This window comes from Struthio camelus, chromosome 17 (genome assembly GCF_040807025.1).
Source record: "Struthio camelus isolate bStrCam1 chromosome 17, bStrCam1.hap1, whole genome shotgun sequence".
NCBI lineage: Eukaryota > Metazoa > Chordata > Aves > Struthioniformes > Struthionidae > Struthio > Struthio camelus.
The window spans coordinates 17,746,728-17,773,483 of record NC_090958.1 but is presented as its reverse complement, the minus strand read 5'-3'; the positions used below and the strand labels follow the sequence as shown (position 1 = coordinate 17,773,483).

General features: G+C 42.9%; 1 protein-coding gene across 9 annotated transcripts in view; it reads right to left on the bottom strand.

Moving 5' to 3' along the window:
- Positions 1-26,756, bottom strand: part of MLXIP (MLX interacting protein) — a 54,562-nt gene that overhangs the window by 10,870 nt on the left and 16,936 nt on the right. For 6 of the 9 annotated variants that reach the window (XR_011135033.1, XR_011135034.1, XR_011135036.1 and 3 more), the window contains exons 2-13: positions 14,437-14,543; positions 13,995-14,080; positions 12,535-12,624; positions 12,231-12,272; positions 10,649-10,820; positions 9,486-9,575; positions 8,486-8,577; positions 7,654-8,317; positions 4,547-4,668; positions 3,738-3,924; positions 2,794-2,918; positions 681-782 (exon numbers count right to left, since the gene is read on the bottom strand). Coding sequence is in view for 3 of the 9 variants with exons in the window: in XM_068910976.1 (XP_068767077.1) it covers positions 681-782; positions 2,794-2,918; positions 3,738-3,924; positions 4,547-4,668; positions 7,654-8,317; positions 8,486-8,577; positions 9,486-9,575; positions 10,649-10,820; positions 12,231-12,272; positions 12,535-12,624; positions 13,995-14,080; positions 14,437-14,543 (1,879 nt within the window). In the remaining 6 variants the exon portion in view is untranslated. Of the gene's footprint in view, positions 1-680; positions 783-1,361; positions 1,506-2,793; positions 2,919-3,737; positions 3,925-4,546; positions 4,669-7,653; positions 8,318-8,485; positions 8,578-9,485; positions 9,576-10,648; positions 10,821-12,230; positions 12,273-12,534; positions 12,625-13,994; positions 14,081-14,436; positions 14,544-26,756 lie in introns of all 9 variants that reach the window. The other 3 variants (XR_011135038.1, XR_011135037.1, XM_068910977.1) reach the window with 2 other exon arrangements.

Genomic DNA, 26,756 nt, shown 5'->3' with positions numbered 1-26,756 from the left:
TTGCCATGCTCCTAGCTGACCAAAAACAACATAGCTGTGGTTAGCACAGCATGAAGCCTAAGCTAACAAGTTGTTCTCATAGGAGGATGTATTAGCTCAGGCTCAACATCAAGATATATTAGGCCAGGCCCAGCATTCATACCAATGGCATCTATGTGGCTTCTGGCTGGCTCATGGTGCTGGTAGAGTAAGTTCACAATGCTGGCTGGACATACCCTTTTCAAGTCCAGCTACGGGGACCAGAACCCATCCTGACTGGGTGTAAAACACCAGTATGTCAGAAGAAAAGTGACATAACAGTAAATACAAAGTCATCTTGTGCTGCACACATGACAAAAGTATTATTACTGGGGTCCCAGGAGCAAGGATTGCAAATATCAGTTTTCTTTCCCCGCTGGCTTTAAAGCTGCAGCAACTCATCAGATGAGACTTGTTCAATGTTTGAAATGCATTGAAAGAATAGTATTCTAAGAGAAAAAGGGCGCTCTCACAGTATTCTGACTAGAAGCCATGGATTTCTCCTCCTACCCTTTCCAAGTCCCTCAGTGCCAGTATCTTCACTGATTGACTGTCGTTCTTAGCCAACAGCAGAGAGATTAAATTTATTAACAGCTCTTTTCAGAAAGGCTCATAGTTTCTTAATTTCCATATTAAACTGTTAGTGGTGCCAAGTTACTTACCGACTTGGAGTTGGCTGAAACCAAGCTGTTCAAAGTACTGAAACCAATCTTGATATTAAATCTTCGTTTTTGTTCGGCTGAAATATGCTTCATTCTTCGATTCTGCATAAATAAAATTAGCTCAATCTACGCTATTTTCCTCTACTTTTCCACTTCCGTAATTATTTCAGCTATTGAAATTCACAGTGCGATTTTTGTTGAATTACGGCATTCATAATCGTCCTAGTCCAAGCAACATGGCTATAAACTTGTAAACAATGATTTGAGAAATTAAAAAGCGTTCAGTTTATTAAATTCAATTCCAAACCTTTTAAGTTTTCTTTTTAAAGTAAAAATTCCTACTTTTTTCAAGACTGTTACACAATTCCCTTTTCAGACGTCCAATTCTATATTTAGGGACACGCAATTTGTTAGAATCTTGTTGTGACCAGTAAGTCTAATCATCTGTATCATTTATTCCTAATACACACGGAACGTCTGCTGGTGTTAACTGCAGACAAAAAAAAGAATCCGCAGCTGTGACCCACACGGAGGATAAAACCTTTGTCAACAATTAACATTTTCATTTGCAGCATTAAAAACTTAGAGGCTGTGTCTATCATAATCTTTGGAAGAAAATAAAGAGTCTGTGCTTTCAGAATGTGTTTCTCTGCAGAGCTAGGCTTCCCAGTAGTAACTCACCATCACCCCACTTTATAACGAAGGAAAAGGATGTAACAAAGCAGTTAAGTGGCTGCCCAAAACCAAATCAAATGCAGGTCCAAGAGCAGAATTGAGATTTCCAGTGCCCTCCATGTTTCGCCACATTGAAGAAACAATTTTACCCTGCAATAATGGAATTGTTTAGTCTAATGAACGATGCCACCTGCAAAGGAGCAAAGAACCTACATCTGGAGACAGGCAAACCTCATCATTTCTCTCCTGTCCTCGGAAAGAGTTACAGACGGTACACATTCAAAACCCAGGTGAGCTGAAACAGCTACAAAGCCTGTCTCCTTGCAGTGTCCTTACTTTTAAGGACACTGCTCCATCTAGTGGCTGCTTTCCCATCAAGAACATGCCTTCATCCCCATCTGGGGATCATAAAGGAGGGTTTCTTGTTTTTTTTTTTCAGAGGAATTTGTTCCTTTGTTAACTTACTCGCTAGCAGCGAGAATAGGCTGCAATTTACTGATCACGAGCATTTATGCTAAGCAAAGAACTGCAAACTACCATGAACATCTTGCAGCACGCTCAGCAAGCGGCACTCTGATCCTCCTCTGCAACAGAATCGGAACTGGGTGCAATCACAGGCTGCAAACGTTTAAACTTATCTCTCTGCCCCAGGAGTACTCAAGCTGACACCAACTCATGGGGTGTAAAAAGACAGAGAAGCTAAAAAGGGGTTGGCACTTGCAAAATGATTAAGTAACACTCCTTTCACAACAACATGGATGGGAAGGTCAGAGTTGATTTTCTGGTATTGGCTATTTTTTGTGGAGAGGTTTTTCATGTCATCAGAGAAAAATGTTCTGAGAAGGTCAGCTTGTATATGAGGAACAATCAGCACTTTCAGCTGCCATCTTATCCCAATAATTCCCAGAGTGTTTTACAGCTGCAACCAGTAGTGTCTGTGCTCCAAAATGGAATTCCTCTGTGAAGCAGCACAGCATCGCTGCAGAGGTGTATGAACTCAGTAGGTCAAGAACTCGCTCTCTGGAGATGGCCAAGGCCCTGCAGGCCTGAAGAGCCAGAGGAGCTCCAGCAGAACAATGGCAAAAAGCCACGCTTAGAAAACTAAGCCTGAAACCTTTGACCAAGTAAACTGAGACCTGTCATAAGACTCCTGTGAGCTGCAGCAGGAACTGTTGTCATGACCATAAGGGCCTGCAGAGCTACAGTTACGCCCGGCCCCTCCGGTAACACATCCCCAAGGAATGGAGCAGAGTGTTGAGTCCATCATTTTAAATTGAACAGAGCAGCACAGACGCAGTGCAAGCTAAGGCCCAGACACAAATACTCCACTGTTCCGGAAGCACAACTTACTCTCCAGTCCATGCTCAGACACTGGGAGAAAAAAAAATAGGAGCTACAAAGGCAAACAAGAAAACATCTCCAAGGAAAGGATACGCACCTTAAATGCAACTATCTGAGGGTCAGTGGCAGGTTTTCCTGAGCAGCTGTTCTGGGGAGACTGCGGACTGGGGCTCTGCTCGGAAGTGCAGGGGGAAGCTTGGCCCGAATTCTGACAGTCTCGGCCTTCATAAAGGAAAAAAGAGAAGTCACATAAAAAAGGACTTTCAGTAGCAAATGTTACTGCTGAGAAGTTTCTATTCCGAACACAACCGAAACATAGTCAACAACTAAGTTATATCCATTGATATAACAGCCAGGTGCTACTCAAAGTTGCTGGGAAAGCCTAATATTTCATGACGCAAGGCTAATACACACTGAGAATATCGATATATCATACTCCTCTCACACATAACTACATTTCAGCAAAGGCATATTGAATGCATAGGCTCTAATTCCAATGTCATGCTAGACACTCCCATTTGAGGCTCTAAAAGCCTGGGACCTGACCGTAATACTTACAACCCATTTGCTAGCAAAACAGCATGCTTCTCATCAAACCGGCCCAGGTACCACTCTATCAACACATAGCAAAGGAGCCTTCGCATCCACCTACCATAATGTGGATTGTATCTGAGATCCTCTGATCAAAATTATAATTACGATACTGAACAACCAACCTATTCAGCACTTTCTACGTAGATGCCTTGCAAACCAGTTTCATTATTTCTTTGTGAAAATGACGGTGCTTTGTTTTAGAAAGGGGTCACTTACAGAAAGCACAAAATTGCAGCAACTGTTAAACAACAATTAAAAATAAATATTGGAAACAACTAGATGCAACTGAAGCTGCAGGGTAAAAAGGCCTAAAAAGCTGTTCCTTCAAAAATTATCCTAGGATCTCTGTTCAGCTGAAATCGTAAAGGCCCGTTTACATCCTACTTAACCAATGGAAAAGCACTGTACATGCAGGGGAGACAGAACGCTCAGAGCTTTCTAACTTACTAGGTGTAGGCGAGGGAACTTGCGAACTGCTACTGTGGGACGGGATATGCTCTCTTTTCACCAACACATCCTGGACTACGCTTGGAGAGAAGAGGTGCGAGACAGTGGACTGGGTTTGTTGGCTACTCGGCACTTGCTGTGCTGGACCAACCAGAATGTTACTGCGGAACTCCGTCACCCCCGGAGCCTGGCAACAGCACAGGGAAGAACACACAAAGAGGGAGAGAGAAATGGAGGGAGAGAAAAAGGTTAGCAGGAACCTTGCTTTTCACTACAGGTAGCAAATTAATACATGATTAACAATCTGATGGCGTGAAACAAGGGCTAACGTGAGAAATTGGCAGGCACTGAAGTCAGACTTCTGGCAGGAGACCAGCGTCTTTTCAAAACTTAATATTATAATACATCAACAGCACAACATACTAAAACCTATTTCCATCTTCCTCTACACAACATATTGGAAAATGGATTCATGCATTGAAGGCACACTTTCCAACTTGTAATTGGAAAGCTGAGCATGCTAGGTTCTTTCTAGCTTCTGGATGATTAATAAAAAGTATAAACCATCCTCATTCATAGTACTGTGTACACATTGTAATCAAGTTGTGTGAGACAGAGGCTGTGAAGACCAGACAGTGCTTCCACACAAGTAGAGAAAATAAAAATAAGCAAACCATAACGCTGAATGTACAAACATATGTTGGGTAACAGGAGAGATTTAGGAGACTAGTTACCCTCCTGAGCACATTACAGCTCTAGCTACTTGCAAGCAACAGGCCTAAAACAAATATTTTTTTTCTTCTCCTTACTCTGGCAATTCCAGCTGGTGCAATTGCAACATTAGACTGAGACATGGCTGGAGTCAAAATCCCCTCTCTTTTTAAAGGTGCTGGAGTTACAATCACAGCTCTGGACTGTCCCTGAAAGGCAGCTGAAGAACATAATTAAGTTAGAATAGTTACAGACACAGAAAAAAAGCTGGAGATTATTTTGTATGAAATAACTTGGCATGGAACAGGGGAATAGTTTAACAGTATTTGGTAGTTTTACGCTATTTGGTACTATTTCACTGCAACACAGAGTGCTACTAGTTTTTTGATAATCTCGGTCCCATAAATCCAGTGCACAACACTCTAACACCCCAATTATTTCTGAGGCTTCTAGCACCACTGTCACTGTTTCAAGGTACATTTACAGAGGTACCTAGAAAATCAGAGAGGTACAACACGTCTTCATTCTATCATAGCTAGGTTTCACAGGAGGGGCATCATCTTTGTCACTTCTCCTCTCACATCCATGCTGCTTGGATCTCAGTCTTGCTCTGCTGACCCCTGACAGAAACCATCTGATGGATGCATATTCATACTTTGTGCTTCCTTGTCCACGTACTAAATTTTCACTCCCTTACCACCTCACTCTACTAGCTCCTCTCACCATCTGATTTACAGCTGCTTTACATGACACACAGCGTGGCCTCAGCTCTCCTTTGAACCGGTGAAGTCATGGTGTACGAAGAGTCAGAATAGCTCAAACCCTGCCAACCCACACCTTGGCAGTTCAGCATGACGATACTGAAGGACACATACAGCAAACAGGGAGACAGTGCATGATACCTAATGTCCTCTCCCTTGTCTGTGTCATCTGTGGCTAATAACAATTGCATCTTGAATCAGCTCAAGTTTTTGTATTGCCTTTACTGGAAAGTCCTGTGGATTGCACAACTCCTGTGGACCCTGTTGTAGGTATATCTGGCAGAGCGCATAGTCACTCTCACCGATACAGGCAGCTCATTCTTGGTCTGAGCATTCCCACCTGCAAAGCTGGGATGATTCCCCCTTCTGCTGTTCACTGCTGTACTGTCCAGCTGTATTCATGACATCTCTAAGGAGCGGAAGAGCCTACTCTTACCAGTGCACTAATTCTACTGCACAAACTTGCTATTTCTGACTTCCACACCTGGGTAACTGCAACAACCAGCACATGTTGCAGGTGTCCCTTTAGAGGTTTCAGGTTTCCATCCTACATATGCATCTTCTGTAGACTCGCCTCTCCAAATCAGAACATTTAAGCTGTAGTAGTGATAGCAGAGTTCTTTCCCATGTGAAATCTTGCACCTGATGAGACAACGCGTGCAGTCCTTATTTCACGTGACAATAAATACATCCCTTTCCAAAAGAGGTTATAATGCAACTCACTTCATAACCATGAGATGATTTGTGTCTCCTGAACGCAAAGGACAGGCATAAATGCCTCAGTTACAAATATCGATGCTTACTTTATTGCAAAAAAATAAAGCTCGAGTGTCGAGATAAAATCTTGGATTTGACCTCTGAGCCTGATGTCAGAGTGATTTAGGAGCACTGTGCTCCCTGAACACATGCCATTGCCAGGAATGAAAAAAAAACTGCATCTGAATGAGAAATAAAACTGTCGGTTGCAATAGTGCAGAAGTAACTGATAAAGTACAGGAAAAGTGACGTACGGGATGAGGAACAACGCATACAACTCAGGAGGCGCTCAGTAAGGAAGGAGCAAAGATTTTCCGGCAATGAGAGTTGCCTACAATGTTTTACTCAGTAAGCAGTGCAGGACTTTACTGCTGAAGGTACATGCTTCGTAACAGATTACAGGCGGAAACAAGGCCAGGAACACCCTAGTGCTATTAACCATGGACCAATATTTCCCCAGTGACATGCTAGAATTAGATCGTCAGGTCTGGTCCCCTCCTAAAGAGTGATTTTTGGATGGGTAATCACAGGGCCACTCCCTGGCAGACACACCTACTCCCTAGTGAAGCCTATTTCATGATACTCCTCCAGGCAGGGGTTTTCTTGGATTACTGTTGCACGTTTCAGGTGGCTGAAGTCACTTGGCCACCACCCAGCAAAAGTCTGAAGACAGTGTGCCACAATCCCAAAAAAAAGCTTACTGCCTGTCCTGCCCTAGTCTTGAGCACTCCCGCAAGAACTGCCACCGAAACTCTCTCTTCGTTCATGTTTGCTGTTCTCAGCCTCCTGCAACGCAAATGGCTCCAAATCATACCCAATCAAAGCAATTGTGGAGGTCCCAGCTTATCAGTTACACTGATTGATATACTGAGCTAAAAAAATCACTTGCTCCTGACAGCATCTCAGGAGTCCTTAGACTGTTTGAGGCAAAGATCTCCAGTTCCCTGCACGCTCCATCTCCCATCCCACCCAAACGTCTGCTTCCCATCACTCCGGTGATGGTCTGTGAATAGGTGCTCCCATGCTTCCCTCTGCACCAATGCTGTGGTTGGTCCATTCAACAGCTGTTCTCTAGCCAACCCCCGTACTATGTCTCAAAGTTCCAGGCACACTAACTCAACCTCAGAATACAACTGAAGCAGGTAAATATTACCCTGGTTTTACAGAGGGTGGTGATGCACAGATAAGCAAAGTGACTTGTCCATGGCGACCAAATGAGTCAGTGACCGTGACAAACCTGCCATTCTCCATCCCACACTTCTCTCCCTACCATTTTCCTACTCTGCCGCATGGCTAAATGGGGCAGAGCTAATCACAACATCATTAAATACCAAAACCAAGGTTCCTATGGAGCAGGAGTGAAGAGCTCTAGTCAACCCTTAAGATGACGCATGTATAGGGCTCAGCACAAATTGTACAAGGAGATATAATCTTGGGGCTGAAAACCACCTGGTCAATCACCCCTCTGGGGGGTCTCTCTGCACACTCGCAACAGAACTGCTTCCAGTCCTAGCAGCAGTTCAGAGCACCCCATCGTGCAGCATAGCCACACTCCAGTGAATTCACAGGTCCCTGGGACACCCTCAGCAAGCTGCATTTTTACTCATTATTTAAAGCAAGAAAAGCAAGCTCATTCCCTCCTAGCAGACCCACTCAGTAAGGAGAAACACCACACCAGTGCCTCTCACCTGGGGTGATGAAGGCATTCTTTAACACTAAGGACACTGTTTCAGGCTTTGGAGCAGGCACTATTTTTTGTGACTGTTTGGGCCTTGTCCCCGCACTGGCCAGGGGAACAGCTTTAGGGAGTGCAAAAGTCAGCTGGGACTGAAGCTGGGGCCGGGGCTGCCCCTGCAGGACAGCAGTCTGGAAAGCCAGGTTACAAGGCACTCCTGCTCCTGGCTGCTGCGTTGCCAGGACAAGGTTCTGGCTCTGGCTGAAGGTGGTGGCAGGGGCATTGTGGGTCAGCGTAGCGGAAGCTGTGTGGGTGATAACTGTAGATTCACAGAGGCCAAACTTCTGGGTTTCCGGGGCAGCAAAAGCAGATGGTGGAGAGCTTAAGCTAGTATTCAGAGGCACTGCAGGCAACGGAGACTGGTGCTGTGGGGTCGCAGGTTGAAGCAGCGGCAGAGGAGTTTGAAACACTGGGACAAAAGGTTGTGGCCCACTGAGAGACGAGTCAGGAGTGAAGTCCGCTGGCTGGATGAAAGATCCCCCACTTCTAATGCTGGAGCACTGGTCAGTGCCAACATCAGGAAGGACAGGAGCAGGTACTGAGGAAGCAATCAGTCCATCACTGAGGTTCCCCGCTGGAAGTGTGCTGGGTAATGAACCTGACGGCAGGACAGGAGACTGACAGAAAAGAAAAATATGTCTGATTCAGAGTTGACCCCTGTAACTCTTTATCTGAGCCTCTTCTCAACTCCTTCTGAGGTGGAGAACACGGCTCATGACTGAAAGTCTACACGACATGCATATGTTCAAGCCGAGTCTGCTGTAAACATCGAGAACCAACCTTACCTGAGAAGAATGGCTGCTGCTGTCTGTTGTAGCAGAACTGACAGCAGACACAGAAGGGAAATAATTACTGGAACGACTGGATGTGAACAAATCTGAAATGTGAAAAGTTGATTATTAATATTCTATTTTTCATATTGATGGTACAGCATTGCTAAATAACATACATTCACAGGAGTCTCAATATTACTTGGCAAATAATGAAACCACAAAATTTTTGCTTCATACAACTGCCGACAAAGAAATTAAATGCTGTCTTCCATAGGAACTGATCTCTTCAAGGCAACGTTCTTCACTTTTTCTAGAAGCTGAGAATCACACAAATTCAGCTCACTGTTTAAGGTTCACCTATATGCATCTAGCCAAGAGCTGATTCCCACCTGTCCCACAAAATTCAATAAGCTGATGCAGTCTGCGTGCAGGCCTAGCAAACAGATGCAACTTCCATCAAAATCCATAACAATGAAAGGTGTCAGGAGTAGTTTAAAGTCATATGTAATTCTTGAGAGTACCAAGAAATGTTCCAGGGCAAACAAAAATGTTTTCAACTCTCTAATACAGGACTTGACATTTCACCATTGAGAAGTGTCACATGGGGAAAACTCAGAGATTCTGTGGATGATGATTAATGCAAAAAGTTCTCCTATCCACATCTGATATTCTGTCTTTAATTACTCAATGACTTAGGATCTAAAAGTCATTCTTCTGAAAGCCACAATTAACAAATAGGTACCCAGTTCAAACACTGGGATAAACAATCCTAAAGTGATTTTCAAAGCTGGGTAAGCAAGGAGTTGGGATCACAGTAACAAGAGAGTCTCTCCACACACGCATCTGCTTGAAATAAACAACAATGAAAATGTCAAAAGTTCTCCTCCTTTCGCTCAAATTTCATAACTTCTAAAGAGAGTGGGTACCTGTAAAGTTTAGTTTTCTGTTAAATGCTAGTTCATAAATTACTGCAATTTTAAAGAAATTAATTGATAATATTTCTGATTCTTACCCTGAAAAGGCTCAAAAGTATCCATGAAATCAAAATTTGGCTGGAGAGGAATAAGCCCCGGTTGAATCATGTCAGCATTTCCTAAGTGTGCTGGAAAATTCAAGAGAGATTAGCTTTGCATCACTTGCACAGTAACATCAATAGGAATTTGGCACTTGGCTAGAACTAACACATCACAGCCAGGCTTGGCCAGCACATTTTTCATAGAAACTGCTGCTGAAACAGACTGGGTATCTGTTCCCCTTCAGGACTACAGCACCGTTCTCATATTAGACTGCTGGGGAATTAAACCCTGAACTAGTGAAAAGGAGGGGGTGAAAAGTCAGAGCCTCAGGGCTCTGACTAACAACTAGGGTAGCCTAGCCTAGACACCTCACAAGCTTACTGCTCCCAAACCTCCTGTCCTGCCGCTGCTGCACAAGACATGAGCTTGCTGTGAATCAGATCCTGAACTACCACAGTTTATAACACAGTGTTTTAAAATAAACAATCATCCCATTTCATTTTGCTTCAAGTATACTTCATGTAAACTGCAGTGGCTCTGGAGTTGCTCAGACAGTTCAGATATCTATGCAGCAAGGACAGTGCATAGTGGACATTTTCCATCCCATTAGCCAGTCAGTGCCTTCAGTTAGAGAGAGGTTGACAGAACAACATAGCTCTTGGGACTGCTTTTACAGATGTGACTTCATCTGTTCTAAGGGAACATCCAAAGATTTTGATGCTGCATAAATGAATAGGTATTCCCTTAAAAATACATACATATTTATACACACACACACACATATAAATACACACACACACACACACATATATATATATATATATATATGATTTGGATAAATAACAATGCCTTCATCAGCGATAAAAGTAAACAGTGCTCACCACAGACAGATTTATTCAGAGCAATATTAGACGCTATATCAGGAACACTGAGTAAGAAGCTAAGACAGAAATGATATTTGGATGAATAACTGGGATTCCATAACCTAAACAGTTGCACTCCCTGGGCTATTTTTATCTTTATCAGTAAAGTAAGATAAGCTTTCTTAAGCACAAAATGAAACAAGACTAGAAAAGAAGCAAAGCAGCAAAGCAACAAACAAGACATCTCCTCGAGATTCTCACTGCAAAAATCAACATATCTAACAGCCAGCAAATACCTATCTCTCTGGGATTTGGCCAGGAAACCAGCTGATGTGAAGACAGCGTGGAGAAGAGTGTGTCGGTGAACTCAGACATAAGCATATCTGCATCCAAGAGGGAGCCTTCCTCCATGGGGACTGGGGTTTCTCTGCCATACCTTCTTTTTTGCCAGAGCACCACATCATCATCCTGCCAAAGAAAAGGAAGAAAAGTCAGACTGCCTAGACACAGGCAAAGCACGTGTATAGCCTTCATTTTTCACATTTTTTAGAGAAAGGCTCTCCTTTAAGAGCCATTCAAATGGACAAAATTCACATACAGCCTGCTCCAGGACCCTGCCTTCTCTCATATTAATCCACCTACTCTACCTTTTTTACCTTCTGCCACACTGCATCAAACCAGCACTCCATCTATTCTGGTCCATTTTACATACTAAACAGACCAAGGGCTCTCTAGTCTGGCATCATCATCATCTCTTTATATTGAAATAGATCGGTGGCACTCCTAATACAGTAACTTAAGCTCACTGATTTGAATAACAACAGAAAACTTCAGTACTATATCACCACATTCTGGGGGAAGTTTTGCCCAAAAACAAAAATAACTTTAAGAACACAATATAATACTGATTATATGCATATTTTTGCACCTACAGTTTAATGACTTTTTGGTTTGAATAAGCATTTAAAAATAACAGGGACAGCAAAAACTCAAAGCAAACACCTCCCCATCTGACTCTCTGAAATGTAATTAATCTGACTCTCTGTGAGGTATGTTTATGTTCTTGTGGGCAATTTTAGTACATCAGAATTACAACATCATGTGACTTGGTTTACCCCTCCTTCACTACAGGCTAAGCTAAATTGCATTGCCTTACAACGCTGCAGACTAAAAGCACACACAGTCAGGTTCTCGTGGCTTAGCCAGCTTGCAGTACTAGCTACAGCTGTCAGCTGTCAGCTGTACAGCTGCCATAACGGTACATCAGAGCTCAGGGTCAGAACAGCTGATTATTTTGTGAACCTGGGACAGATTCAGACCTATGCTCAGCTCCAAAAAAAAAAAAAAAAAAAAAGAACAATGCTTCTGATCATCAGTTTATGCCTAAAGCAGGTTTGACAGTTTTAGAGGGCATACTAAATGAAGATGTTCTTGTTCCTCTAAACATCTTGCCTTTCTTGGATCCTGGCAGACTATTTGCCAATGTTGTGGCAGCAGGAAGCTCTGCAACATGTAGCACACACATCCTCATATATTCAGTTACATAAGCAAGGTGGTGGAGCCAGTTACAACTCAGTAACACGATGAAATAACGTGCCAGCCCTCAAAGAGATTGATCTTTCTGAGCACCCAATAACAGTTCTGTTTTCTTTTATCACAGCACTTTACATTCAACCTCTCCTCCACCCAATTTAAACTGGAAAATTTATACTGCTCTCTATGGCGCAGAAGCATTAAGATGTCTGACCCTAATTAAGACTAAAGCAAGATGCGTGTCTTTAGATTCTAATCAATGCAAGCTACTGCCTGTTACAGCTTTGTTACTTATTGCAGATTCTACCAGCAGAAATGCTGCCACTTATCAGAGATATTACTTACCCTGACCAAACTTGAAAGATCTTCATCTTTGTGTTTCTGTAACTGCAAAAAGAGAACAAAACAGACTTAAAACAAAGTCAAAACAGAACCTGTATATGCCAGTAGAAGATATGATTTTGCAAAACTCTGATCATGCACAATCATTTTTAGTTCAGTGGGACTAATTGGATGAGTATGCCTGCATTAGCTTATTATCAGCTTGAAGTATTTTTGCATGCTAGCAAAAGTGGCACTGAAATTCAAAAAGCAACAACATATTGCTGTTAGTTCAAGTTAGTTATTTCTGCTGTGCAAACCAACATACCCTTTTCTTGAAGTAGGTTCTCCACTTGTGATATTCCCTGATGACTATTTCAATTCTTCGTTTCCAGTATTTCCCTTCTGTTGCAATGGCCTGAGAACACAACATATACCAGGAATTATACAGAATCACAGAACAGTTGAACGCTCAATAAATTTTTCAAGCAAATTTTCAGGCAGCCAAAATATGAAAGCAAGCATGCTATTTCTAACTGAGCTCATGTATCAGCGTACCAATAGTGTCCCAGAATTCAGAGAGCACAGAGCAAATCTGGCATAGTACCAGTTTCATCTTTCCCACAACAAACAAACAAGAGAGAACTTCTGACTGCAGTGTCAGCATCTCCCATATTGGATCAACCATAACCAATATTTAAGATATGGAAAAAACCCTAAAACAACTAAAAATGAACTTACTAAAATATAATGTAAGAAGTTTGTAACACCCTGACCTGCAGTAAACAGGTAAAGAGAATTTCATAAGGTTGCATGAGCATGCGTGTGCATACACAAAAGCTGTTAACAAGGACACAAAGCAATAGAAGCCTAATGTCCAGCTCAGGGAGAAGCGTGACCTTGCAGGCCACATACTGTACACCACTGCCCTAACAACAACACAGGGATCAGAACAATGCGAGTCTCTAATGTATCACAGATAGCAGTGTATGATAAACTGGGGACAGCAGACTAATGAGAGCCTTAACACAACTTTCTTGGGTTCGTGGATCATCTTTCAACACAAACAGTAACACTGTTCTTTTCCGGGACAGTTCCACAAACCTTTCTGGAACTCCTTTCAGCAGCAATTGCTACCTTGTCGTTTCCTAGAAGGGTACAGCACTTACAAATTATTCTAGAATTACACAGTACAGAGAGCAAATATTGCCACACCAAGGGCCTCACTGGTGTTCCGCAAGGAGCCAGAGGGCACCTATTAGTCTGCATGTAAGTTTACAGTAGCACAAAATGAAAGTACACCAACCCATGTTCACTCTTTTTGTGAAGTTACCTTGACAGAGAAAAAAAATTGCTTGTTGACTTGAAATCACACTTCATCAATTGAATAAAGATATGGAAAACTTTTACAGGGCCTCTTAGAGTCAATTCTGAAAAAAGTCAGCACTCTGATTTCCCACTGACTTCAGCAATCTCCAGCCAGAAGAGAGCTGTGGCTGTCAAAATCTTTTAACTATTCGAATTCCACTTCTATGACTTCAATTTCACCAAACTAGAACATAGACATCGGTTACATAGATAATAATTGGCCTTTGGGTTGCACCTTGATCCTCTTGATATGATAAAATTACAAACACTGGTTCAACAGCACATCTTTATATGATGGTTCCTTCTAGATAGAGAAATGCACCAGAGCATAGACTTGCTATGCTGCTTTATATTTAGTGGACTAGAAAATCTAGCTACAGTCTCTAGATCTCACTAGTCTATTCCTCAGGTTGTACATACTTCTGGCCGACGATGTTCATCTACATCAACAGAGCCATCCAGTGGAGTCACAAAATGGCACACTGGATTCTTGCGCTTCTCCAGATCTGAAACAAAAATGAAAAACCAAGCGCTCAGCACGCGCACACTCCACAGAAAGCCCTATCACCTGACTGGCAAGATATGAGAAAAATCTAGCCAGGGTTCCTTCCAGACAGCCACCAGGAAACGGGGAAACTTCAGACTGTACTCAGACCATACCATGCAGCCTTGGTGTTGAGATCTGTGGAGAGGACTGATCCAAAGACACTGTCACGACAACTTTCTAGGCATTTGGACCGTTATCAATTTTTGAACTTTGTATTAGACAGCAACTTCAGTTCTCCTGTCTCGCCTCTTGCATGTGTACCTTGGATAAAATATTTCAGACTGACACGCAACCAACGTTAAGTTTGATACTTACACTGCATGTACCATGCCCTCCAGATGGCGTTATTGAGACGAATTTTATCTCTCCACTGAAGTTTCAAGCCTTTAAAATTTTTCCATTTTGGTGAAACCAGCTTCCCACTGAAACAGAACAGAAAGAAAATTCTTCTGATTTTATTTTTTTCTTGCTCCTTCCTTCAAGATAAATAGCATTCTCCTAAAATTGCCAACTGCCAACAGAAGAGAAAGTACAAGCCATGCTTGGCCAGTGAAAAACAGGTTTTCCTATACGCTGTCTACATGTACACTTTGGCCAAGGCTTACCAACCTAGGTGCCGGAGAGGAGTCCAGCTTTCAAGCCTCCTTCAGGATCTGCTAACAACTGTGACCGTGGGTCTCACTATAGGGGGTCACCAGTATCTTGAGCAGGACTGCAACTCATTTCACCCAAAGACCATCTTCTCCTTGCCAGTATTCAGCCTTCTTGAATGCTAGCCTATGAGCTTCCACTAACTGAGAATAAGATTGCTCAAAATTTAAGCTCAGACTGTGGCTGACAGCTTTTTGCAGGTTTGGCTGCATTTTAGTTCTTCCTGGCTTGGATCTCGACAAGGAGCTGGATGAAGTCAATGCAAATTCATTTCTGCAGTTGCTTTTGATTTTCCAGGCTGGTGACATGAGAAAGGAGAACAAAATGCCACTTCTGGCCTAAGAAGAACCATCACCCACCAATTCTGCAATGGGTCACCAACAGATTAGAAATAGTAACTCTTCTCCAAAGAAAGGGGAGGGTGGAAAGAGACATAGCTTATGTGTGAACAATCTTCCCGGGGGGGGGGGGGGAGAGAAAGAAGAGAGAAACAAAGACTCCAATAAACACTGTATAAACACTAACTACCCAACCCTTAAAACACACCTTTATGAATCATTAATCTTAGGTGACTGACAGAACAGAGGAAGTAGGAAATCTGGTAATCTAGTAAATCTCATATCACAGATTAAAATACAGGTAGTACACCTGTCCCAGGGTCCTCCCTCGGTTTTACAGTTTTATAGTCATACATATTCCTATTTTATACTGTTTGTGTGTCTTCAACACAACAGAAGCGGATCAACAATGTAAACCACAATATGACAACGGCACCAAGAGGTTCCTCTTGAAACATTAGGGGCATCAGGCCAAGAGGTTATGGTACTTGCTTCTGCAGTGAAGAGCAGGCAAATGGGGGACACAACCACCACCACTGCTCACTACTTTGCCCCCTCAGAGAAAATGACCAAGTACCTGGCCAGACAGGAGCCACCTCGACCACAATTCACAAGGACGCTGTACAGAGACGTGCCAGACCTGGGGCCCTGAGTATTTGATACGCCATAGCCAGTAGAAACGAACTCAAAGAACAGAACATTTTTTCTCTCAAGTCCCTTAATCTTAAGCCCTAAAACCATAGTGAGACTAGGAAGTGCATTGCACAGAAGGGCCACGCGCTTCACTGGGCTAGCCCACAGCCACGTGGAGCGAGGCTCGCAGCTCAGGAACTGCCGATTCCCGTACGATTCTCGTACTTAGTCTAGGAAACCTCCTCACAGCTGCTTTTTAAGGAAAATTTGCAATACTATATACAAGCAGAAAGTCTTCGCAACCTGCACAAAAGACCCCAAAGTGCCATAGCTGCCAGTAGTAAGATACTAAACCACCACTTCCTTCAATTATTTGGCTCTTCCTTTCCCCCTTGCTAGCACCCCAACTGCTGTTACCACTCAGGTATTTGCACAGCTGCTACAACAACGTGGGAGCAAGTGCCAGACCTCAGCCAAGCTGTCAGGGAAAGAAAAAACAGCTAGTTTTCTTGTAATTTTACCACTACTGTGCACTGCCAGTTGTAGCAGCAGGTTAAATCACTGTCAGGTAAGCTGTTGCCCAAGGGCAGAAAGCTTTGTTGTTTTTTTTTCCTCCTCACTCCTTATCCTCTTTAAAAATAAATTGCTATGCTTTTGTACGCACATGGAAGCAAGCACAGAGGCCAGATAAAGTCCACTAAAAGGATTAGGGCAATTCCCCAGCAAGAGAGCAGGCAAGCCACCAGCTCGCAGAGGCTGCGTTAACCACGGCCCCCCAGCTGCCCCTCTGGGTATAGTCTGAGCCCTCTAGGGTTTTACTGCCCCTCTCCTTACGCCAAAAGGGCCTGATGCAACCTTTGGGACTCTGGTGCTTGAGAAGCAAGAAAGCCCAAATAAAATTTGGTACATAAAACAGGCCAACGCTGGCTTCCTCAGGGCAGGAAAGGCTGGCTGGAATGAGTAACTTCACAGACTGGAAGTAACGGAAAACAATGTGATCTGTCAGCAAGGAATAGGAAAAGTAATTATCAATTTGTTCATGTTATTCTCTAAGACACTGTACAACACGCGCTCACTGAAGTCTTTAGGAAAGCCCTTGTTACCTCGTGGGTATTTTCTTCTTTTTTTTGCTGGAGCTCCCACGTGCCACTCTTTGAAATGTCTCCCCAAACGCCATTTCTGAGTTTCAAGACCTTTCCAGTTGAGGGAAGCATCTCCAGGTTAAGCATGTTCTCCCCGTTTCCCCGCTGCTGCGGGCTCAGGGCAGACGGTGCATCTCCGTCCCTTTCACAACCCAGGCTACGCTATACCATTCTATTTTCTAATTTTCTGCAAGATTTTTGTTCCTCCTTTCATTTAATGCTCTCCCCATCTCTGCAAACTATCTTACCACCTCCACTGCCTTCACCATGCAGCTCTGTCATAAAATCATTGTATTACTTCTAAACCCAGATTAACACGGACCTTTTTTCTGTCTCTCATATGTACATTAACAGTTGAGAGAGAGAGAGAGAGAGAGAGAGAGATTAACATGCTGATGCATCACCCTAACATTGATACAGTGCCTACACGCCTTTGACTAAGAAATCTGTCAACTTAATGTTCATCTCTGGATCGCTCTGTAAGACTGGATAGTCTGCCAAAGCAACAGCACTCTATTACTTAGTTAATCGTCATTCAAAATAACAAGAACACCCGCTTTTCTATAGAAAACCTGAAAGGAACTGTAATTATTTCTTGTACACTTCTCGTAGCCAATTAAAACTAGGATTAGAATACAAATAGTTTAAAACATTTTCTATTACATTCTTACAAAATACTAAACAAAAATAGTGCATCAAAAGAAGGAAGTGATTAAGAACCTATTCTTAAAATAATTATTATTTTTAGTTCCCATGGGAGCAAAGCACGAGTCCAACTGGAGGTCATAAGTGAAACGGCTTTATCCTCAGTGGAGACGAAGCAGCATGAAGCTGACAACAATATTTAGATCCTACTCCAAATTCCACCAACGTCAACAGACAGTCAGTTACTTTGAACCACGCTGTAACGGCGAGCAGCTGCCTAACTCAAACTCATCTTCAGCTTTTAAAGTGGCAAAAGGAGAAAACCCACTGCCTGCTGCTCCTGCCAGCTGCCCGGCCCCTAAGACCACTGCTGCTCCTACAAGGAACGCAGAGCAACTTGCCAACCAAGCAGCCAGCCGCAAGGTACTCGTCAGCGTAAAATGTGAGGGCACATATAGATGGTCCCTCTGGACAGCCCCATCCATGCGAGCGCTGCTGCGCCAGCAAGTGGCAGGAGCAGGCGGGTGCTGGTGCTGCATGAGGGCCACTTGGGGAGCGGGAGTGTGGAGGGAAGGTAGCTGGGCTCTTGGTTAAAGTCTGCAGGTGTCCTCACTGCCCGCAGCCCAGCCAGTGCTGCCCACGCACGTGACATCGGAGGAACATGCAGCTTTCTCATCTTCATCGCTATCAAAAGTAACTCAAATTGAAGTGATGAAAACCACTGGGTGGGTAATACGCAATAAACTCCAGTTTAGTTCAGTCTCCCATGGAGAAACCTCCACTTCCTGAAACCATGACCTCGACTGGTTTGAGCTTAGCAAGCCAACTAAGACAGCGTCAGCTGAACAGCTGAGGGAGCTGGAAATCCCCTTGTGTCCCAGGGCCCCTCCGCGCTTGGGAGGAGTCACTGCGTTTCAGGAAAGGAGAAGCCACAGACAAACCAGGCTGCCACCTCCCCGTGCTACAGCTTTCCCCTGCGAGTCCGAGATACGCCAAGAGAGGCTGGATTTCATTCCTGAGCTTTTTGATATATGATACTTCTTCCCAGCTCAGGAACTGCCTCAGGCGACTGAGATCCAAGCAGGCAGACACGCAGCACAGATCTGTCAGAGTAACAGAACTGTCTTTATTTTTAAAATTCTAGTAAAAATAGCTGTATTTTAAAAGCAATAAAAACATCTTCAAACCCTCCAGGATTTGCAGCAAAGTATAAGAAACAGATGTCCACTGTGAGGCTGTGACCTGGTTCCCTTAACACAAACACATTTGATTTTTAAAATAACTTTCTTTAATAGTCTGTAATTAATTAGAGAGAAGGTGTGCGTTCCAATAGGTAACAAAACAGATTTTTACCCTGGCAACATTCATTTTTATTCAAAGTTTTGCCCTTGAGAATCTCAGCATTTTGTTTTATTTTCATAAAATCCAAAACAAAGCATTTCTGGAAGAAGGTATTTGCATGGCTTCAAACATTTTTGACTATACACAGAATCACAGTATAGCTGGGCTTGGAAAGCGCCTCTGGAGACCACCTGGTCCAAGCCCTGCTCCAGCAGGGCCAGCCCGAGCTGGCTGCCCAGGCCCGGCTCCAGCTGGGCTTGAACGTCTCCACGGACGGAGCCTCCACAGCCTCTTCGGGCAGCCTGTCCCCGGTTTTGCCACCCTTGCAGCAAAAAAGTTTTTTTTACGTTCAGCTGCAATTTCCTGTGTTTCAGCTTGTGCCCATTGCCTCTTGTCCCGTCACGGGGCACTGCTGAGAAGAGAGCCTGGCCCCATCTTCCTGTCACCCTACCATCAGACATGCGTTGATAAGAACCCCCTGAGCCCTCTCGACTTCAGGCAGATCAGTCCCAGCTCTCTCAGCCTCTCCTTGTACAATAGAGGCTCCAGTCTCTTAATCACCTATTTCTGTTTGCTCTAAGAGCTAGTAAAGTGCAGGCAGCTGGGATTTAATCATCTTACTTAGAACTAAAATATTCTGAGAATCATAAATCAGCAGTCTACAAACTAGGTAATATTTTAACTGCACCTACACAGGTATTTCTAAATGCCGTTAGCTCCAACTACATTGTAACGCCCTTCTCACTTTGGGGAAGAGTACCTATGGAAGGTTGGTCTCTTCTTACATTTATAGATTTTTAAAGAATATATGTTAAAGGGATGCCTTCCACTGACGATTGGCAATGAACCCAAGTTAAAGGGTACGGCTAACAGATACTGTCTGGAAAAGCAGTTAATGAATGATCTTGCAGGATATTTTAGTGATGCTTTTGACCCAGTAAGGACAATGAAAAAGGGCTGACCTTCTTCCTTAACAGGTACGGGGCACGTGAGAAGGCCACCCACCCCTGTTAAGATGCAGTAGCTCTCTGCAATTAAAGCACTGAAACAACTCAATCCAACTCTACTGAAGTCAATGGAAAAATTCCTGACATCAGTGGAAGCAGGATCGAGCTCTGATATAAAATGACTCACAACAGAAGAATCCCCTGTTCTCCTCCCTCACATCAGAGGATTTTAAAATGGACTTTGGACAGCATAAACCCATGTGACGCCACCACCTTCTGGATTTGGACAGAAAAGGCTATTTATCTGTGTGCAAAGAGGTTTTTTTTGTTGTTTTTTATTACTAACCAATAAATCATTATTTTAAGAAACATTGGTTTCTCCAGAGAACACTGAAGGGGCAGAGGAGAAGGAAAGTTTTTTAAATGTTAAGATAAGTACATCCCAAAATAGGATTAAATCTCAGGAGGTAGGTTTGGACAGCTTATACAACCTCCATTAAATCTGAGTAAGTGTTGATTAAATGTAATATAGTACAGTAGAACATACTTTTTTTTTTTTTTAATCTACAACTCAAATGGTTTATTAAGTTGCTTCTGCTTCAACTCGCAGTTCCCCAGCCTTAGTCAGCCTCAGAAACGGTCAAAACAGTAGCGTATCATTATGTTGCATAATTTTTTCTAACAGAAGACAGTAGGAAAGACTGTTCCACTTTGCCTTAAATAATAGCCTGAAAGCTCCCTTCCCCCATTCAGAAAAAAATTAAGTTCATTCTTCACGCTACGGCACATGAATGCCGCTGAGCAAGGAATTTCAGCTGGCAAGCCGTCTTGCGACTGTAGTGAACCAAGACCTCTGCAAAACAAGAGGTCTCTCAAGCACCCTGGGAGGGAAGAAAGGCACTGCCTGATCCCATTTAAAAATTAGGAAACGGGCAGCGAGGCTGAATTATACACCCATGGCTACAAAGCAGGTGACCTAGAGCTGAGCATGGGACCCAGCTTTCTTGACATGCTTCCATACTCTGCATGGAAAAGCCTCGTTTCCACTCTCTTCTCTTTCACTTCTTTCGATATGCAGGGACGAGGGAAATCTCGGGCTAGAGCTGGCACTCTAGCTCAGGAGAAGCTATTTTTTTCTTTTGCGCTCTCACAGCACCTGGCCTAGATCTATCGTAAGTGGAATTTAAACACAAACCACTGAGCTCCGAAGCTCAGATTCCACAGGCCTGACCCTGCTGCCCAAATATATATTCCCAGCAAACGCAGTAAAGATACCTTGAAAAGTAGCTTCTACAGACTTGCAGGAACCACTTCTCCTACAGGCCGTAGGGGTCTCAGGTACTGTAGTTCCATGCAAACTAATTATTTTGTTTTCAGACCTGAATTTTGCAAATTCAGTTACACAAACAAGTGTACTTTATGATTTTGTTCATTTTACAGATTCCCACTGCCCTTCTGTTAAAAGCCCTATTTTTTTGCTTTGTCAGGTCCTGTCTTAAAGCCCACTTCTGTGATTTATTTTTTTCTGATTTCCTCCCACATATGATCACTCAACCTTTGTTTATGAAGCAGACTGCACAGATTCTTAAGATTTTTTTGCAGGTGTTGGTAATAAGGATCTTTTGATTTAAGCAATAGGAAAAAAAATTCTGATTTGATATTAAAGTAGCTAAGTATATTAGCTTTTTCAGCAACAAAGAAAATGAGCTTTTTGGCTTCTCCCCAGTATTTTTTTTTTTAAGGAGTGGTTTTAGTTTGTTTTTTAATCTCCAATCTGTTTTGCTGGGGAGCTGGGCCTGTCAGCTCAGCTCTCTAAGAGCCAAAACTAACAATATTTCCCCAAACAAAGGTTCATTCAGAGAATCAGATTATACGCATTGTGTGCTGGAGCAGAGAGGCAGGCAAGTGAAACAAAAACATTCCTACGTTGAGTGAACGCATGTAGGACTCGTGAGGAGGCCACGCTTTCGCCCTGATGCTTTTTACTATTCCTAATTACGAAGTCGATCCTAGCCACAGTCCTAGGAAGCCAAACGCAGACAGCGCTCATTTGAAAAGTCAGCATTAGGGCAGCTCATCTTCTTGAGGTTACCCAGTTCATCCTCCTAGCTGAAATCTTCCTGTGGCAGCAGATTCAGGCTGTGGAGAGATGCTACATTGCCTACACTCCACAAACGATGGCAGACAACTTCGTGCTGAGGTTACATCAAACATGCTGCAAAACAACCAAACAGCCCCACCGTTCAGTTCCTCTCCTTTTAAAATAATGCTTCAGTCTCGAAGACGGAGATACTAGAATGGACCAACGTTTTTCCCCCATCGTCAGCAACACATAAATAATGTAAAAAAAAAAAATATATATATACAAAAAAATCCCCAACAATAACAACCACACAAAGCTACCCACTGGCAAATTGGAATTGCAACACCTGCCGAGAACACGCTACCCAAAGGGTTTTCACCCAGGAAGGCTGAGGCGTGCGCCTCCTAAAAAGAAGCGGGAAAGTAAAAAATCAGTTATGCTACAAAAGCAAATAGTCCTGCCCCAGCGAATGCACTATAAGCCTTTCTACTGAAAAAGCATGATGGCTTTGCTGGAAGAAGTTTTGCACTGTAGATTCAGCCAAACATAACACGGGCAATAGCTGATATACAAAGAACAAGGCTTGGAGACAGCTAGGGAAGACCACTGGAGAAATGGTCAGGAGGAGCAGGTTTCATGCGAGTTATGAAAGGGTGAAAAGCGCACTGAAACAGCAGGGGGTAAAGGGGAAAATAAAGAGCAGTATAAATATCAAGGAGACTTGGAGGCTACAGTGTCCTTCAACCAGTGCCTATTTAAAGGCTCAGAACATTTAAATAGTTTCTCTTTTCCAGTCTGAAATCAAGGGATATTTCTAGAAACGTTCCCGCTTTTCAAACGCTTGTCCAATATTGACTCACTTTACCACAAAACTAAAACAGCAAGAAAGCTGAAGAGGCTTCACAAGTATTGTCACTCCTGATATTTCAGTCAGAAGGCAGAGAAACAGGCCTCCCTGTCGCCATCCCTCCCTGCTAACCCCTGGGCAAGACCTCTCCTCTCTCTCCTTGCTGTACATAAATTTCCCCATCCACCACACAGTCACATACTTTATAAAATGTCACATACTTTTTAGGTGTTAAGTATCAAGACGTTCTTTAAAGACCTATCAGATACCCTCGTGAAAAGAGAACAGTCAGACACACAGAACTTGCAAAACGCTTGGAGATCGGGGGCAGCACCGCTCGGTGAATTTCCCGGCGTGGGAGAATAATTTATGAAATATCTTAACTTGCTCAGTATGTAAACGCTGTAAGATAAAGTTGTAAGAACTAAGCCAACCTATACCTGCACTATCATTTTATTCAGCAATGACATTTCTCTACTTGCATTTGGCCAATGAGAAAGACAGAAGAAAGCAGCTCTAGTTTTTCTTCCACTTAGCTACAGATTTCAAGACAAAAATAGAATCAATTTGTATTTCTCTGGCAAAAGGTCCTTCTATTTTTACAAATAAACATTCAAACCTCCAGATTTTCTAAACTATTGCTGGAGACCGCAAGGAACACATCTGTTGGTCAGATACCAGACACCAATGCAGGTAAAAATGTTAGACCTCCTCAGACCTTCCCTTCGAAGAAAGAATCACTGTAAACACAGTCAATAATTATAGATCTTCTATTAAGAGAGTCACAAAATCTTTGCAGTAACATGTGCGTATTATCTAAAAAATAAACTCTAGGGGAAATTGTCCTGATTTTTTAAATAAATTAATTAAATAAACTTGATATGAAACAATCTGTCATTTATTTTCATGGCAAACCACATGTAGAAGGGAAGATCACCAGGTTTTCTCGGTATTCAGTTTTAAAGTGCTCCTTTAGGGAAGAATCAGGTACCTACGCATCTTTGTGGTCTCGGGCCTACGCTGTATATATTTAATACCTACTTTATACAGTGGAGTCCATATCCCAACTGGAACGGAACGCTAACGTACATTTAATACTGAATTGGCATTAAATCCTACATAAAAGGAACATCACAGTAGCACATACAACCACTAAGAAAGGTAGGAAGCATCTGAATTTATACTGCAGGTTTCTCTGCACATTCTTATGGTGAAAAGCTTTGACTACAGGATCACATACAAGTTCTCCCACATCCTAAGCCTTAGTGCACAGAGAGATGGTACCCAGCACATCCCGAAATGTTTAGCGCTCTCCTTGCTGGCCCCTCATGGCGTTTACTATTCAGTACTCACAGCTCAATTTATAGATTATTATTTAGGATTAACAAATTCCTCATGGGCTTTTCCACAGTGTTTCCACCCTCATTTTGCAGATGGGAAACTGAGGCATAGACCTACTAACATCTCATTATCCACTTCTCTGATCTGGCCAACGTGAGACTACGTGCCTGCGCTTGCCGGCAAATCTGCATCCTCCAGTTCCCTCTCCTGATCTCTCGCCACCCCAGGTGAACCCAGGTGACACGCTGACCACCTCTGCAGTCCTGCTTCAACTAGCTGCTACTTCCAGTTTCTCAGAAGATTATAACCTGGCCATGTTGAAAAACAGTTTCACAGGACAAAGCACTCCACTGGCACATGGGCCATCTCCCATCAAATATCAAGGCCTTGTTCCAAACCTCAGGGTAATGTAACTTTTGAAAAATCATTGGAATTTCTTCCTTTCTTTTTTTAGTATGGGAAACACATTTTGCCTCAGCTTTACAACAGGAATAAACGGAACCACTTTGACCGAGTTTTCATCCAAAAAACATAGGCTCAGACTCAGGAAACTTCAGACCAAATGGTTAAACAAACAAAAGTACAGTTACACAGAAGAATTTGTGGGTAACTAAGAACAGGAGGTGTTACTAGTGTTGCCTACGATAATTACTGGGCAAGAGGGTGGAAAGTCAATTCCTTTCAATGTTTTCTGCGGTATAGCTTAATGTCTCATGTTTTAAATAACTCACCCTTGTAACAAAATGAGCCTGTCATCTCTGCATTTAAAGCAGTAAGTATGAAACCAGCTCACCGAACGCCAGACAGCTGTTCTCAGCCTGCAAGCTGCAGGCCAAGCAATTGAAGTCAATTTACTCAAGATGCAAAGCTCAAATCCAGCTCAAATCCAATCCTCTCTCCAGCTCCCTTTCTCTCCGGTGCTGGAACTGCACGCAAGGGTTAGTCTAGTTCAGGCAGTGTCGTGTCCTAGACCAGAATGACCAGAAAATGAGTATCCAGCATCATTTACATAATGGTTAAAACTATTTTAACACAACTTGCCTGAGAATTTCCAACGTAGAGAACACATGCTCTATGCTTTGCATGAAAGGAGCAAAAGACAAGTCATCAGCTTTAGCATCCCACGTGACTTTATAACATGCTATGGGTCACCACTAACTATACTGTGATCAGCAGCAGTGATGGGTGTGATAAGTATCAGATTTTTTTGCTGCATCATCTTCACCAATAGCTTTATTTTCATCTCCCTCTCTCATGCATGCCTCCCTTTTAGAAAACAGCCACTGTACTCGGAGCACCCTTTCTTCTCCTCTCCATCACTTCTTTCTCTTCATCTCGCCTTCCTGCTGCTCAAGTAAGATTTAAAAGACCTTAGTGAAGCAAAGGAAATATTTGCACAACTAACAATGTTGCCGCTGGCGTAGTAAGGATATTACAATCAGTTCAACTGTGATCTTTTCTTACAGCTCCTTTACAGGAACAATTTTCCTACTAGTATCAAATGTTATGATGACGACCATCTTGTTGCCTTGGTAAACATATCGGCAAAATAATTCACATCAGATTGCAAACTTCGCTTTCTGTTGTCTTTGAAGTGTGTTCTGCATCCTCTTACGCAGGATGAAAAGTACAAACATCTCATTTTCAGAACAGCTTCAACATGAAGGACCACTTCTTCCTAAAACTTGATTTCTGTCACTGGCTTTTGCACGGACTCTTCAGAATCAGAATATGTACCACAAAGAGCTGTTTTCAGATAGAGACGATGAGGAACTGATCGCTGCTGTCCAGCGCTCCTTCCTTTCCATTTCAAATGAGAGCTGCCACCAAACACCTTCTTGTACGGAGCTAGGAATGCATCAGGATCCTTTTGCATGTTACAGCATCAGCCTGGATTAATAAATGTATCAATATGTGATAAACGGGAGTTGGTTTTAAGCACCTAAATTATGGGTCAAAGACGTTTCACACGCAGAGCTCCTGCGAAACCCAAACAAACCATAATCAGCAGGGCAGATCAGTACAGTGCTCTCGGCAGCGCACAGAGCCGCAGGAACAGAGCGCTGTTTACCGCGCTCAACAGGCAGAGAAACCTGAAACCAGCCCTTCTGTGACAGAGGATAATGTAACATTCTCTGTACAACATGGCAAGCCTATAAATATACTGTAAGACTTCAGCGATCTTGTTCTGAAAGTGACTTAAGTGTTTTAAAAAGAGCAGAGACGCTCCCCACCTCTCGCCTTCTGGAACAAAGCTTTCATACCATCTGTCTGCAACCAGCTCCCTGCAGCAGGAAAAACCCCAGACTTATTACCAAATTCAGTCACTAAAGACTCGAGACTTCAACAGAACATACAGATTTTTGAGAGTTTACATAAAAGCTAAACCAGAAACCACACAAAAGATACAAGTAGAATAAAGGCATAGTTATGTTACTGCTAAGGCTACTGAAAGATTAACAAAAAAAATTCCCATAGAAAGATAACCTAGGGAAAAAATTCCTTCCAGAGTTAACATTAAAAACACTGGAATGAGACAAAAGGAGAGAGGAAAAAAAAAAAACAAAACTCTCAAAGGCCACGTACCCCTCAGAAGAAAGCTCTACTTAGAGCACAGTTGGATCTAAGTGCAAACAAATGCTTTTCCAATGCCTTCACCAAAACCAG